This window comes from Equus quagga, chromosome 11, assembly GCF_021613505.1.
Source record: "Equus quagga isolate Etosha38 chromosome 11, UCLA_HA_Equagga_1.0, whole genome shotgun sequence".
In the NCBI taxonomy this organism is placed as follows: Eukaryota; Metazoa; Chordata; class Mammalia; order Perissodactyla; family Equidae; genus Equus; species Equus quagga.
In genome coordinates, this window is record NC_060277.1 from 2,373,231 (window position 1) to 2,387,415 (window position 14,185).

General features: G+C 42.9%; 1 protein-coding gene across 2 annotated transcripts in view; it reads right to left on the reverse strand.

The window, feature by feature from the left end:
• PDE7B (phosphodiesterase 7B) overlaps positions 1 to 14,185 on the reverse strand; it is a 293,000-nt gene that overhangs the window by 135,922 nt on the left and 142,893 nt on the right. Inside the window, exon 1 of one of the 2 annotated variants that reach the window (XM_046677066.1) lies at positions 1,583 to 2,161. The exons of the other annotated variant lie outside the window; for it this stretch is intronic. Within the exon in view, the coding sequence (XP_046533022.1) occupies positions 1,583 to 1,820 (238 nt within the window). The 5' untranslated portion in view covers positions 1,821 to 2,161. Of the gene's footprint in view, positions 1 to 1,582; positions 2,162 to 14,185 lie in introns of those variants that run through there. 2 annotated transcript variants of the gene reach the window in all.

A 14,185-nucleotide genomic window follows, 5' to 3' on the forward strand; every position in this document is an offset into this window, starting at 1 on the left:
ACAGTAAGACTCAACCAGCTCAGCTTTCTAATGTCCAGGAAAAGGTACCTTTTAAGAAAGAAAAGTTACAGGAGTGCTGTTTTCTCTCTGTAGTATTGCTTTTTCAGCAATTAAACACCCACTAACATATAATATAGGTAATAATATACGCATATCTCCGGAAACATGCTAACGTCTGCTAAATGAGGTAGTTTTATCAAATACGTAATTTGAAATATGAATTTTAATCATTTAATGTACTGAAACAAAGGAAGAGTGGTAACAGTTGAGTTTTCTGCCCAAGGAGGGTTTTTCCATTTTTCTTGTGTTCCATTTTTCCACCTCATGGAACATGAGGTGGCTTTAGTGTGACCTCATTTCTTCTGACTGAGACCTGTGTCCCTGGGCATCCATCTCCCAGTTATCTCATTGGTCTCCTTCTCTCTCCTCAGCACTCGTTGTTTACCTGAGACCAACACTGGTGCTTCTTCAAATCTTTTGGTTTTCTGCTCAGAGTGTTATTTTTTAATAATATTCTTTTTAGATTATTAGGCAACTTAATAAATGTTTCTGGCTTAAATTATAAAAAACAAAATTCATCGAGTTTTAATTTCCTAGTCACTTTCCATGAGAAAGAGGGAGGTAACTTTTTGTGTCGCTCTCCTGTCTAGTCCCCCATCTGTCACCCTCCATGGCACGTCAGGATTCCACTGCAGAGGGCCAGCCAAGACTTCTGATGTGTAAACACATGCTCACATTCGTTCTTCTAAACGGAACCCACCACTTTCCCCAAAGGAGGAGAGCACCCCACAGCTGGTCACGCACGCTTGGTTTCCTGTGTTATTGGAGCTGCTGGGCCCCTGCACAGGGACGCTAGCTATCTCTGTGGTCGTGGTGCCCACTCTTAGAAACACAGCCAAGTTCTCCACAACCGTCCCAAACACAGCACATTCTCATCACATGACAAAGCCCCTGTGAATCATCATTTCCACATTTGTGAGTGAGTTGATTTTTCCTGATATCAAGGAGAGAATTTGTGTTACTCTCATTTGTCAGAAGGGGAAACCAAGGCAAGGAAGTTTACCAACATTCCCAGGACATAAAAAGCTTCCAGGCAAAGTCAGTCTTGGGAACATCATACAGGCTGCCGTTCCATTGTTAACAATTGGAAAATATATTTTACTTTATCTAAAGCATTACAAAAGCAAGCCAAGAAGAATATTCTCCCAGAGATAATTCTGACCTGTCAACGAGAGGTTCCAGAGGCAGGATGGACACTAAAGTCCAACTCCAGCCCTTCTCTCTGGGGACTGATGCTCAGGACATTCCACTTGTTGAAGCCACAGGGCGAGCAAGTGGCCCACAGAGCCCAGAACCTGGGTTTCTTGATTTCCAGTCCATGCTCCTCCTACCACATCCCTCTTAATTTTAAGATGCATTGCTGCCATGGAGCAAACACCCGTCAATCACGGCCCACGGCCCTCGGACCCTGTGCCGCACAGTGTGTCTTCCCTCCCTGCCCCATTTTTACGGTTGGGGCTCTTCAAGGAAGGGCCTGACAGTAAGCAGCCCTGTTCCCTTCCACACCTCCCGGTCAATTTACCTGGAAAGCCGTGCAGAGCATCTTCAGTCTCCAGCACGCCTCTCTGTTTGGTCGCCTGCAGCTCACTTTTGGATTTCCAGACCAGCTTGACCATCCTGATCATCTCTGGCGAGTCCCAGGGCAGCGGCCCCTGCTGGCACCCCGGCCGGCCGCCCGGCGAGGAGGGCAACACACCCTCGGGGGCCGTCCACCTTCTGCCTAGCTCTGCCGAGGGGAAATAGCGCTCCAGCACAGGCATTCTGCCCTGGTCCCCAGGAGAGGAGCTGGGGCTGCTGCTGCCGCCGCCGCCGCCGCGGCCGCTGCCACCAGAGGGGAAGTGCTTCCCAGGCAGGGGAAGGCGGACCCCCGAGAGATCCTCTCCAGCTTCGCGAAGGCAAGGCTCCTCCAGCCTGGCACGGCCCCCTGTCCTTCCCTCCTGGCCCCGCACAAACGCAGCTGCCGAGAGCAATGCCCTGCGCGGGGTCACTCGCTGGCGAGGACCGTGCTGTCCTCGATCCTCGGAGACAGAGCGCGTTTTCTCCCCTGTCTCCCTCTCTCTCCCTCTCTCTCTCTCTCTCTCTCTGTCGGGCGCTGACTTCACAGCACTTAATTAATCCCAGGCTTCAGCTGGAACGACAACAGGGGAAAAAAAGCCATCGAGGTTTTTGCATTGGCTTTTCCCCTTCTGATTTATCTGTTCTCAGTTCTCTTTTGTGCTTGTCAAAGTTTGCAAGTAGCTGGTTTAGTCGCTAAGGACTTCAGGCAGGGAAGCGGGGCTCCCCTTACACCAGCCTCTCCCAGGGGTCCTCTGGGGTCCAGTTATGCAAGGTGTCAGGTAAGGAGGCGCCCCGTGGTGCGGGAAGCCTAGAAGCTCGCCTACTGCAGCCCTGCCAGCCCCACGGAGCTCTCGGAAACCGGGAAGCTGAGCATCCGCACAAGCAGTTCGCAGCTGCCTCTCTCGGGAAGGTCTGGCCGGGGGCCACCTCGCCTGTCCTCCGCCGTCCGCCCTGGGCTGGGGTCATTCAGAAGGCCCTTGGAGTGATCCTGAGCACCACAGTTCACACACTCCCTCCTCCGCACCCCTCCCCCCTTTGCTGTCCTTCGGTTCTCAGCAAACCTAACTGGGTTTTGGCCTATTAGTCAAATCCCTTTGTAACCTCAGCTGCCCTTCAGCTGGAAGGGAAATAACATTGAATCACATTCCAAAGCTAACTCTGAGAGCAGTGAATTAGGGAAGCATCAAGAGCCCCACGCAAACGTGCAGTGGGGCTGCATAGTCCGGGCACATAGCTTGGGATTGTTAAAAACCCATTTCAAAGGAAAGTAATACATAATAGTTTGGAAGGGTTTTCGTGGGGGGCCAGAATGGCAGTGAAAAGAAGGAAAGAAAATATTGAAGAGTCACTTTCCAGAGACAGAGCACTGGGGACTTAGTCCTCGGGCCGCTAACTGCTGTGTCCCCACCTGAGAGTGGTTCAGCTGAGGACAATCGTGGCCACGTGTCTTGGGTCCGGCGGCTCAGAGACAGAGGCGCTAACCCTGGAAGTCAGAACCAACATAACAAATGGGGACGCCCCCTGTAGCTTATGAAAAGCACTGGACGGCAACGAAAGTGGGTGGTATTGTGTTTAGCACTTTTGCCAGCAAATTGAGTTTGTAGGAACAATTTGAACTTGAGCGTTCACATGGATAGCTCCCGTTTCCTCAGAGGCCATTGCAGCAATTCTGTCTCCTGCTCACCTCTGCATTGCAAGGGGCTTGATTCTGCCTGGCACCTGACTTTGCTGGTGTGCAATCTACGGCTCCTCTCTGCGTTCCTTTCAGGGCTGGTTTATCAACAGTCGTTTGATGTCTCTTTAGGGGAGAGAAGAGCAGACTTGGGGGGAAGAGAAGACCGTTGCAGGGCGTGTTTTATTTCTATGCCCTCACCTCGTTTTTTAAAAGTTGAAACCAGCAAAGGCTACTGCAATTTTGTTGTTATTATTCCTCTAAACCCATGGTTAATAAATTTAGCTTTCCACACTGAATTAAGTGGATTTTCTTTTTTTATGCATGGAAAAGTACCCTGGCAAACCTACTCTCTGTCCCAATGGATGAAGAAGGGTCAACGTCCTTTGCGAGTCTGAAACAACAATAAAAGACACCGAAGACACTACTGCTCATGAATTTCATTATTAAAATATTGACCAGACAGCTTTCCCTGTAACAGCCAGATATTCATACAACCAATTAGGGAGTAATCAGGGATCCACTGATGAGAAAGATGGGCCTTTTCTTACTTCCCTCTTGGCTGAGAGATGAAAGGATTTGAGCATCGTCTGACACTCCCGCCGCTCTGGACAGCCCTTCCAGTTCTTCTCTCCCCTGCCATCAGACTGGGCATGAAGGCTCTCCAGAATTGAGATGATTTTACTTAATAAGTACATGGAGGCTGCTGCACCCTATTAGCATATTTCCTGAATAATGTCTTAGATTCATCCTCAGTCACAAACTTCCTTGACATAACAACTGAAGAGTTTCCTAAGCGTTTGACTATTTTTACTTTTGTTCAGTTATTTTGCAATAGTGCTTAGCATCAGGATATCCTGACCCTTGGAACAAAGGGGTTAAGAACAAAGAAAACAAATATATGATATAATATGTCACATACACCGACGTATTAAGAATACAGCTCCTCATTGCACATTTCTTCAAGAATGACATTTTTTTTTAAATCAAAGGACATAAATTTCCACTGTATTCTCTATATTGTTTTACATGTTTCTTTGTAAAAATATCTTAGCGAAGCCCCAAAATGTTGGATCATTGAACATGAATACTTCCTGGTGGAGGCGGGTTAGGGCCAGCAAACCCCATCTCAAACCTGCATTCTCAGAGAGGAATCTGCTTAACCTGAAGATTTGAAAATTGAAAATATTGCACAGTTAAAAAAATCCTCTCCGATGGGGGATTATCTTCGTCCCAGGGCAGAAGTGCAAAAATACCACAAGAAAGGTCGTTCTCATGGTATTTCTGGCTCACATAGAAACAGGAAGTACAGGAAATCTTGTGAGAAAGCTTGGCTCAGGAGGTTTTTGGCTCGACTGCAGGCTCAAGAGATTGGGACAAATTGACGAGATGCTGGCACTTATTGGACGAGAATCACCAAACCACACGAGTTCTCCAAAAGGTGCTTTGTTACATCTCATGGGCTGTGAGCTCTTTTGTCTTTCTTATAGTTACTCTGGAAGAGCGCACCTGTAAACTTATGACTTCTCCCTTGCTCAGTGAACATCATTCGCCTTGAGATAGTGTCTGTAGCCTCAAGTTTGGGCCACCAGGGATGAGCAGGAGGGGCTGGGTGGAGGTTCTGTGCCCAGAGGAGTCAGGGAGCAAAGAGATCTCCTCTACGTGACTTGTAAGGATTCTTACATATCTTAATATCCATAATTACTGTGCTACAGATGGGAAATTTTAGGATAGACTTTCAAAATAACTTCATTTTTTTTCAGGCATTGTGAGTCAATCTAACTTTCCATTAAGAGGAAAAAAGAGTAGTTTTTTTCCTGTGTGTAAGAAATGCAATGAGAACTAATAAAGTCAAAACAGCTTGTTCCAATGGACACACTTAACTCTATCAAAAATACTTTGCTGTGTGTTTGCAACTCTAAAGGAAAGAATTGATAACCATAATACTAAAGTATATAACCAAGAAAAAAGTCAAAGATTCATAATGATTTAGAATCTGGATTATTTTGAAGAATTTCTGGTGTTTGGGGGACTATGTAGAAAACTGTAGACTGCACAGCTGTTCTAGTCACTAAGCAAATCAGCCCTTATGATAGAAGACGCAAAAAGAAAATATTAACAATATTAAATATTTATAATCATTTTAGAGAGTGTAAACTTCTGAAAACTGAGAACTTAGAAATATATGTGCATTTCAAGGTTCTATCACTTTGAGTCAATCAATAGATTCTTGCAAAACTTCATTTTAATGAAAGTCTTCTCACTCAGATGCTTTGGAAGTACCTTGTACACTTATTAACTCCCATCCCTCTTCTATCTTTAAAGAAAAATGTCAAACTATTGAGGGAGTTTATTCATTTTGTCCTGACTTTTCCTCTCCATCAGTTCAAAGACGGATGTGTAAACCACATACACACTTATGACCACCCTGGTTTCACAAATGCAATTCAAATGAAATTCAAAAGGAGCGAGGAAGGAAAAACAGGTCTTTCAACTTTGTTTAATGTAGTCTAAGTAGAAGAAGCTCAAACAATTTACAGCGTCCTTCAGGAGAAATAGAAATGTAATAACTTTGGCCTTAACTAATCTCGAGGAACGATGCCAGCAAGTAGGGAAAAGGACTTGGTCTACAGACCGACCATAGAAGGCAGCACATATTCCCACTGTCACGTGGTGGAGAGGGGAGAGAGGATGGGGCAAGATGAGGGAAGATGAGGTGGCAGAAGCGGAAGCAGAAGGGGTTGAGCTGACAGATTCCTAGTTTGACTTCACAACAGGTGTCTAAACTACAACCAATTATTCTCTTCGTCACTCTGCAAATGTGTATTAATAGCAAGAGCAACTGCAGAAGGGAGACCCTCTTGTGCCAGCCCCTGGTCCTTTTTCAGGCACTGGGGACCTGCCGGCCTCTCCCACCTTGATTCTGGTTTTCACTGAGTTACCTCTTCTCTATTCCTTTTCTTTGTACATTTAAAGAGAGAAACTGAGGTTTTAGTTGGCACAAGACCTCTATCCTGGCTCTCAGCTATCTTAACTACTGCACGGTTTACTGTCTCTGACAGTTAGCCTACAACAAATGAATCTAGTAACACAGGGGTTGAGAAGAAAATGGTAGGGAGACTGGATTTCTGTACTTTGCTCCCCCTATGCTGCTAAATATGACCTGCTATTCTCTCTCCGTTACTGAACGTCTGATGCTTTCCTGTGAGATGATGGCATCCTCTGGCTGAAACCTTTCTAGGATTTCAGAACTTATTTCCGATTGTGAAAGATTTTAAGTGGTGGTAGAGAACACTTCACAGTTTCATATTCAGATGTGTCAACTTCTTAAAAAATAGCTACAACAATGAAATCTTCAAAGTAGCCCTCCAAGACTACTGATCTTAGGGTTATAAAAACTGTGTTTCAAAAAACTGAACTCACCACTGAGCTTTGCCTCAAACTCAGCGACATCTATAAATAAGTATGATGGCAAAAACCACCTTATTCATCTCACTGGGATCTTGTAAGAATGAAATAAGGTTGCACTATGAGTTATTTATAAATTGTAATGTACCATAAAATTTGAAAATTACTATTTTTAAACTATAAGAAATCATAATTGACAATTTACCTAAACTCAAATTTTGGCTATACTTTCCTGGAATCTGTTAGAAGGTTGAAAAGTCAAATCTCCCAACCTTTGAAGTAGGCCCCACTTTGGAAATTCATATGCTCATGAGGATGCAGGAGTAAAGGAAATCAAAGAGAAGGTATTGGAGAGAGAGTACTGGAGAGTGGTCCCAATGCGAGAGAGAGTGAGGGATTTAATGGTATAAAGGTGGGGAAGATAAGCAAAATGATGAAAGTGTGAATGAGATTAGATAGGTGAAGGACAAAATATGCAACAGAAGTGGCTCAATGGGACAAATATTCATTGTAACTGCATTTTGGAAGTGTGATAACAGCCACGAATCATGTCTGGCATGTAAGCCTGCATGATCTTTACTATGGGCTATTTGGTGCTCTAGTTAATGCTGCATAGGTTTCCTTGATTGGGAACTTCAACTTCAGTTCACAATGACTAATGGGTGTGTTTGATGTGCATGAGTTGTACAGCTTTGCATCGTATGCTCCGGTAGTGAACATGTGTCTTCCGGCCTCCCACTGGCCTCATTTCCCTAAACAAACTTATGTGGGCCTCAAATTTTTTCCTTGGGGTCTTTATTCCTCAAACATTTTTATAATTTTGATCATTCCTAGCTGATCTCTGTTTAATTGGTAAGTGTTTTTAAAAGAAGTGTAGCGTGTAAAACCAAATATAAGGTTAAAAAGTGGCCTAAAGAAAGCCTGAAATATGTTTCCACTTCTTTTGCAAGTGAGATGCATGAGTTCTGGATGCTCTCAAGAATTAGGCCAGGCTGAGAAGATCTCAAGGTGGGGAGACGATCCAGACATCCTCGAATAACTGCTGGGACATGCCCGAGTGAGGCTTTTTTTCTTAATAAGATCTAAATAAACTAGATCACTAATAAGATATAGAAAGATTATCAACATAGGCAACATAAAGGGAAGATGAGAAAATGGTAAGAAATAAGATCTTCCAACAGGATATATTTTTTCCCTTGCATTCATTTATGTTTATGTTCATGGAGTTCAAGGTCAATTTGGAAGAAGGAGATTTCAGCTGCTATATGTATATGAAGTGTGATCCTACTGCCTCTTCAAATTATTCTTTTTTTCCCCCTTTCTTTCGCTTACTACATCCTAGTGACTATGAATTATATAAAATGTCTATGCCAAATGGTGTCCCTCAGTTGCTTGTCTAGAGGAATGCTTCGCACGTGCTATTTGCATACAACACGTGGAGAAGCTGTTACCGTGTGGATTCTGGTTGGGCAGGTCTGGGTGGGGACCTGAGACTCTGCATTTCTTTGGGATCCTGGGGATGAAGAGACTGCTAGTTTGTGGACCACACTTCCAGGAGAAAGGCTAGAGGACTATCACGTGGCAGTCATTTTATGCCTCTCACGTAATAGTTATTTATGAAAGAAAATGCAGCAAAAGTCCAACACTCAGCTGGAAACAAGCAACCAGAACGCAGGGACGTTCGTGACATCGAGTCACTGCTTGTCTTCTAAATTTTGTTTTGTTTGTTTCTTTTCTTTTATGAAATAATGTTAAAGAAAGGGTTGAATATCAAATATAAGCCACTGCAATGAATAATATATATGATGGAGTCTTAAATTCAAAACCAAATGGCTATTTTTGAGAGTCTTTTCTCACCAGCTGCCAGACAAAATTCACTTAGGTCAGTTTGGTATTCCTCCTCCTTTCCAGCATTTTGCTGGCCTCCTGTTGCTGTTTTCAGAATGATCGGATACAGGCAAGACTCCGAGTCTTGGATCTCTACCATCAAGGATACTCTCATGGACCCTGGCTCCTTCATTCGATTTGTTAAAAGTCCACATAAAGTGGTCTTTGGATGAAGCCTGGTACTCTTTCTGGTGGTCATATTCCCAGCATGAATGACTGGTGACCAGATGATTCCACAAAGCAAAGATGGTAAAAAGAAAAGTAGGCATTTATGGCACTACCGCCTGCGGCCAATGGTGCTGCTGACTCAGAGAACCATACTGCAATGTCACAGCCTCAGCGAAACACACAAAAACCCACAAATAATAAATAAAATAAACAGCAACAGGCTGTGCTCTTTATCAGGTATTGCCCAGAGTTTCTTGCAGCCCCAGACATGGAATTCATGGGAAAGTGATGCCACAAGCAAGAGGTACGTGAAATCAACTGGAAGACAAGGGTAATCAAGAGCATGAGACCAGAGCACTGCCACATTTATATGATTAAAAGTGTGTACAGTGAACTAAAGAAGAACGCTTAGAACAAATGGAAGCATCTGCTGGTAATTGGAAACACAGTTTGCTGTATTTTTCCTCCATTATCTTTCTGCTTCTTTCTAGGACTAATTGCTTTGCTATGATGACAAACACCTATATTTCCTGTCATCCATGGGCGTAACTAAAAAGCAAGAAAGAGAAAGCTGGCAGATGTTGGAATAAAAACTAATATATATCATGGATCTTATTTTAGATAATTTTAGAACCTGTTTTTCATTGTGATGGCAGAAGAATCGAAGGTGAAAAGCAAAACTGAGGCCACTTGGCTGGTATATAGACAATACACAACACGTTCTCTGTATAGGCCAGTCTGGGATTCCCAATGAAGCCCCTTTTTTGATATGTAGTGTTGCTAGGAGAATAATACCATCATCATGAAGGAAAGACAGCCCAGCACACAGAATATGTGACAATATTGATGCATGCATAAGATCTTCATCACCAAAAGATTCTCATCAAAAGAGGTTCCTTTTGGTAACTTTCTTTTTCACCCCACATTCAAATTATAACTAAATTTTGCTCCTTCTACTCCATAAATTATCTAAAATGATTGGGTATCTTTCTGCCTATAGGACATGGTTACTAGCTGGTCCAGCTCTATTTTCTTCTCTGATCTGAGTCCTGCTCTCTGTGCTCCATGACCTCCTTCCTGCATCCCTTCTGCATTCTGATACTGGGACTCCTTGCATTTGTTTGTTCTCTGATCTATGTTTGCTTTCGATGTTAACGTTATGTTGCCTATTTAAGTGCAAGGTAAAATATACCTGCCTCTGACTTGCGTGTGTTCATATTCCTTGCCGCTCTTATATTTGTGTGTCTCTGGTAGAGTTCAGGGTCAACTCCAGAGCTGCTTGTCACTGGTCTTTTCATAAAGGTCTTTTTAATGCTGTTAGTACTTTCTTTTCTGCTTTAAAACTTTCAGGAGTTGATTGATTGAGCTACTATCAAAATGTGTTTTTCAAGTCTCTCATTAACCATTAAAAAATTTCAGCGAAGTCTTATTTATCTTTAAAACTTGTGGCATCGTGAAGTAGACATACCTTGCTATCATGTCACTTTCAAATATGTAACAAATGAAAAGTAATGGCAAATGTGAATATTAATTTGACACAAAGAGAATTATTACTTACAAAAATAGTCCAAATCCCTTTGTTGGGCACTTGAGTTTTCGCAAACAGGCTCCCACTCACCTAGTCCTGTAAACTCACCCAAACATACGTTTAACAGACAAAATTTCTATGGAAATCATCTTGCTGCCCATGCATGCTAGCAGCACTCTGATATCCTGTGTGGTAGGCAGAATAATGGCCTCCCAAAGATGTCCACATCCTGCTCCCTAGAACGTATGTTAGGTTACATGACAAAGAAGAATTAAGGCAGCAGATGGAATTAAGGTCGCTAATCAGCTGCCGTTAAAATCGGAGACTCTCCTGGATTAGCTGTATGGGCCCAGAGTAATCTCAAGTGTCCTTCAATGTGGAAGAAGGAAGCAGGAGATGCAGTGTCAGTGTGATGAGATGTGAGAAAGATTCTCTGGCCATTGCCGGCTTTGAAGACAGAAAGGAGCCCTGGAGCCAATGAATGAGGGCTGCCTTTAAAAGAAAGAAAAGACAGAAACCGAAGCCTCTGTTAGAGCCATCAGAAAGGAATACAGACCTGCAGACACCTTGATTTTAGCCTAGTGGGAGCCACTTCAGACTTCCGATCTCTAAAACTGTAAGACAGCAAATTCGTATTGTTTTAAGCCACTAGGTTAGTGGTGATTTGTTACAGCAGCAATAGAAAACTAATATGGTGTTGTTCACATTATTCTTCCCTTTGTTGGGAAAGATTGTTCCATTCATCTAATTAGAAAAAGTCCCATTTTCTTCGTGGAGTCTTTGTGCCCCACTTCTAATCGCCCCTTCTGTGTAGACAAAGCAGTACCTCTCCACTTTATTTATCTGTGAGTAACTTTACTTTGATCACTGTTTGTCTTTGACGCTCTGGCTTGTCTTCCAATTTACAGTACAGGGACCTATGCTTCAGAGTTTGTAACATAAAATCCTAGCAATGTACCCTTCATTCATTCATCCATTCATTCATTCAAGTTGCATTTATTGAGAGGTAAATAATTGATTGGATGCCCCATGCTAAGTGCTTGATATACAAAAACGTGGTTCCTGCCATTAAAATTGTTTACAAACTTAGTGGGGAAGCTGACATATATATACCAAACTATAAAGCCTGGTGAATTGTAATGCTGTGCTATTAATGTGGACACAATACCTCTCCACGAGGGTTTGTTACTAATAACGATGACAACCAACTCTTTTCATTAAATTTTTCTGTATCTTGACAATTAAGACAAATTCTAGGAATTTCTATTTAAAACTTAAAAATATCATGAACTATATTAAACAGAGTCTGCACCTAGCCAGAAAAATGTGGGTAGCTAATTATGTTTTGATGATTATTTTTTATTTGCTGATAGAATTTTTAAAAGTTTAGCTGTCATGATTTTAAAACTTTAAGAAAACTCTCACTACTTTTCTCAGGTGAGTTGATGCTGTGTTCCTGGAAAATGGGTAGCTTAGGAAAAGTTCTTATTCCAAGAGAGCAAAGAAGGAGAACTCATGTAACCTTAGAGTTTTAGAGGACTTTAGAGATAAATTAACCATTTCAATTACATCATGTCTTAGTGCGGGCTGCTATAATAAAATACCACAGACTGCGTGGCTTAAACAACAGAATTTATTTTTCACAGTTTAGCGTCTGGAAGTCTGATACCAGCGTGTCGGCAGGGTCGGGTTCTGGTGGGGATCGTTTCCCTGGGCTGCTTTTTGCTGCATCCTCATATGGTAGAGACAGATCATCTTTCTAGAGCGTCTTCTTAAAAGGACACTAATCTCACCATGAGGGCTCCACTCTCATGACTTAATCACCTCCCAAAGGCCCCACCTCCAAATGCCATCACATTGGGATTAGAGTTTCAACATCTGAATTTCTTGGGGGACACAAACACTCAGTCCACAGCGGATCGCTTTCTAATTTTGCCAATGATCCAGTATTATCCAGACAGCATGAGCTCTGGGTCCCCACAGCCCTGAGCTCAAACACTTCCTTTGAGTGCTTATGTCCCCAGTACAGCCCTCAGCATTTTATATGAAGTGCCTTATTTTATCCTTACAAGAAGCTAAATGAGGTCGGAACTATCACGACTCCCATGAAAGGAACTGGTTCAAGATTCAGAGGCTATCAGGATCTAGAAGAGTGATTTGAACCCCGGGAAGCTGGGTCCAGAGCACACCCTCTCAGCACTCTTCCACACTCCTGTGTGGTTAGGATAAGGCAGTAGGAACGCTGCTTCATTCCAGACTGTAAGTGTATCTGGCTGTGTTCATCAACATTTAAGTGAGGCAAGTGAGAAAGAACAATTACGACAGCCAGCGCCTCTTTCCGTAGCTGTTCTTCACAGCAGGATTGCCTCTTGTGTCCCTCAAGCCGTGTTCACTGCCTTCGTGGTCATGACTGTGCCAACAGGCTGGACCTTAGATCTTTGCCACAACCTTCATCCGGGAAGTGCTGAGGAAAGTCTTGCTGTCTCAGCAGGACTAGAGAGAACGAACATGGGCACACACAGACATTGGAAAAAAGTTAGACAAACGTCTGGTCTCCTTTCAAAAAGGGGGGGGGGGGATGATTCCTTCAGATCAGACCCTAAACTCCTAAAGCAACTGCATTCCTAATGAAAAGAGGCTTGATCGACCCATGCCATCACTTGTGATTGCCTCAGCCACACACTGGGCTCTTTGGGGTAGTCACGGAAGAATATCAGAGTATCTCTACGTTCTTTAAACCTAACTACAGCAGCAACTCTTCTGCCTCTGACCTAGATTCTTGAGGCTGAAGAACCAGAGAAGGACGATGTGGGATTGGTGAATGGAGTCCACCAGATTTACCCAGGACATTGCACAGGTATTTTCCTTTCGGAGCCATTTAGCAAGGCTGCTTACAGTATCACGGTGCCAGCTGCATCCGTGCTTTTTAAATAGCTTGGATAGAAACAGAGCAAAAAAAGAGAGCCTGAAGTTTTTCTGAGTGTTTAGGAAATGACTTGGGTCACTTTTTGCATGGACGATAGTACATGTGGGAAATTCAAATCTGGCCCCCAGCTGACTTCTGTCCTGTGGTAACAGATCTGAGATGAAGCTGACGACAGCCATGTTTCCAGCAGACCAGGCATCTTCTGCTTTCTGCCCTAGTTACTTCCTTTGGCTTTACTTTCACGTGGTAAATGTGGTTGCCTAGTGAGTTATATTCACAGTCCTTCTTCTAGGAAATGTGAACCTAGAAATTTCACATCACCTTTATATAGCACCTTCTTTTCAAAGGTTTTGCAAAGTGACAGAAAGGCATGGCTCTTCAGAAATGTCCCCAAGGCAAGGAAAGTACAATCCCTGGCGCAAATCATCTGATGTTCAGGATGGTCAGCTACTCTTGGTATTTCCCTGTTCCTGTCCTCAGTGATGATTTATTAATAAATTCACTCACCTATCTGAAATAGTAGTAAATACTCTAAACCTTTGCTTGACTAAACCCAATTAAGTCTGATGATTCCATTTGTCTCTCTACAGATATTAAACACATTATAATTGATGCCTTGTTTTATTAGCATTTGTCTCTATGTCCATCTTGCAAGTAAATTCTGTATTTTACTTTTGTGATATTAGGTTATAAGAGTACAGGTATTTGTTTTTTTTGTTAGCTTCCTTACAGTACCTCCCAAAGTGGTCTAGATTGCAAGGATGCTGAAATAGCACTATTGTTTTGGCTGTAAAAATATGGAGAGAGTTCTGTGTGGGATAGCCACAGCATTTTTGGGAAACCTCAGAAGGGAATCTTGGTGTTGCAAAACCAAGTACTCTCTTTGACCTAAACCATACACTGGTTTTCCTGAAATTGTTGAAGGGTTAGAACTTTCACCCATTAACATGGTTAGCAAAGTCACGTTTTCCCTCAAGAG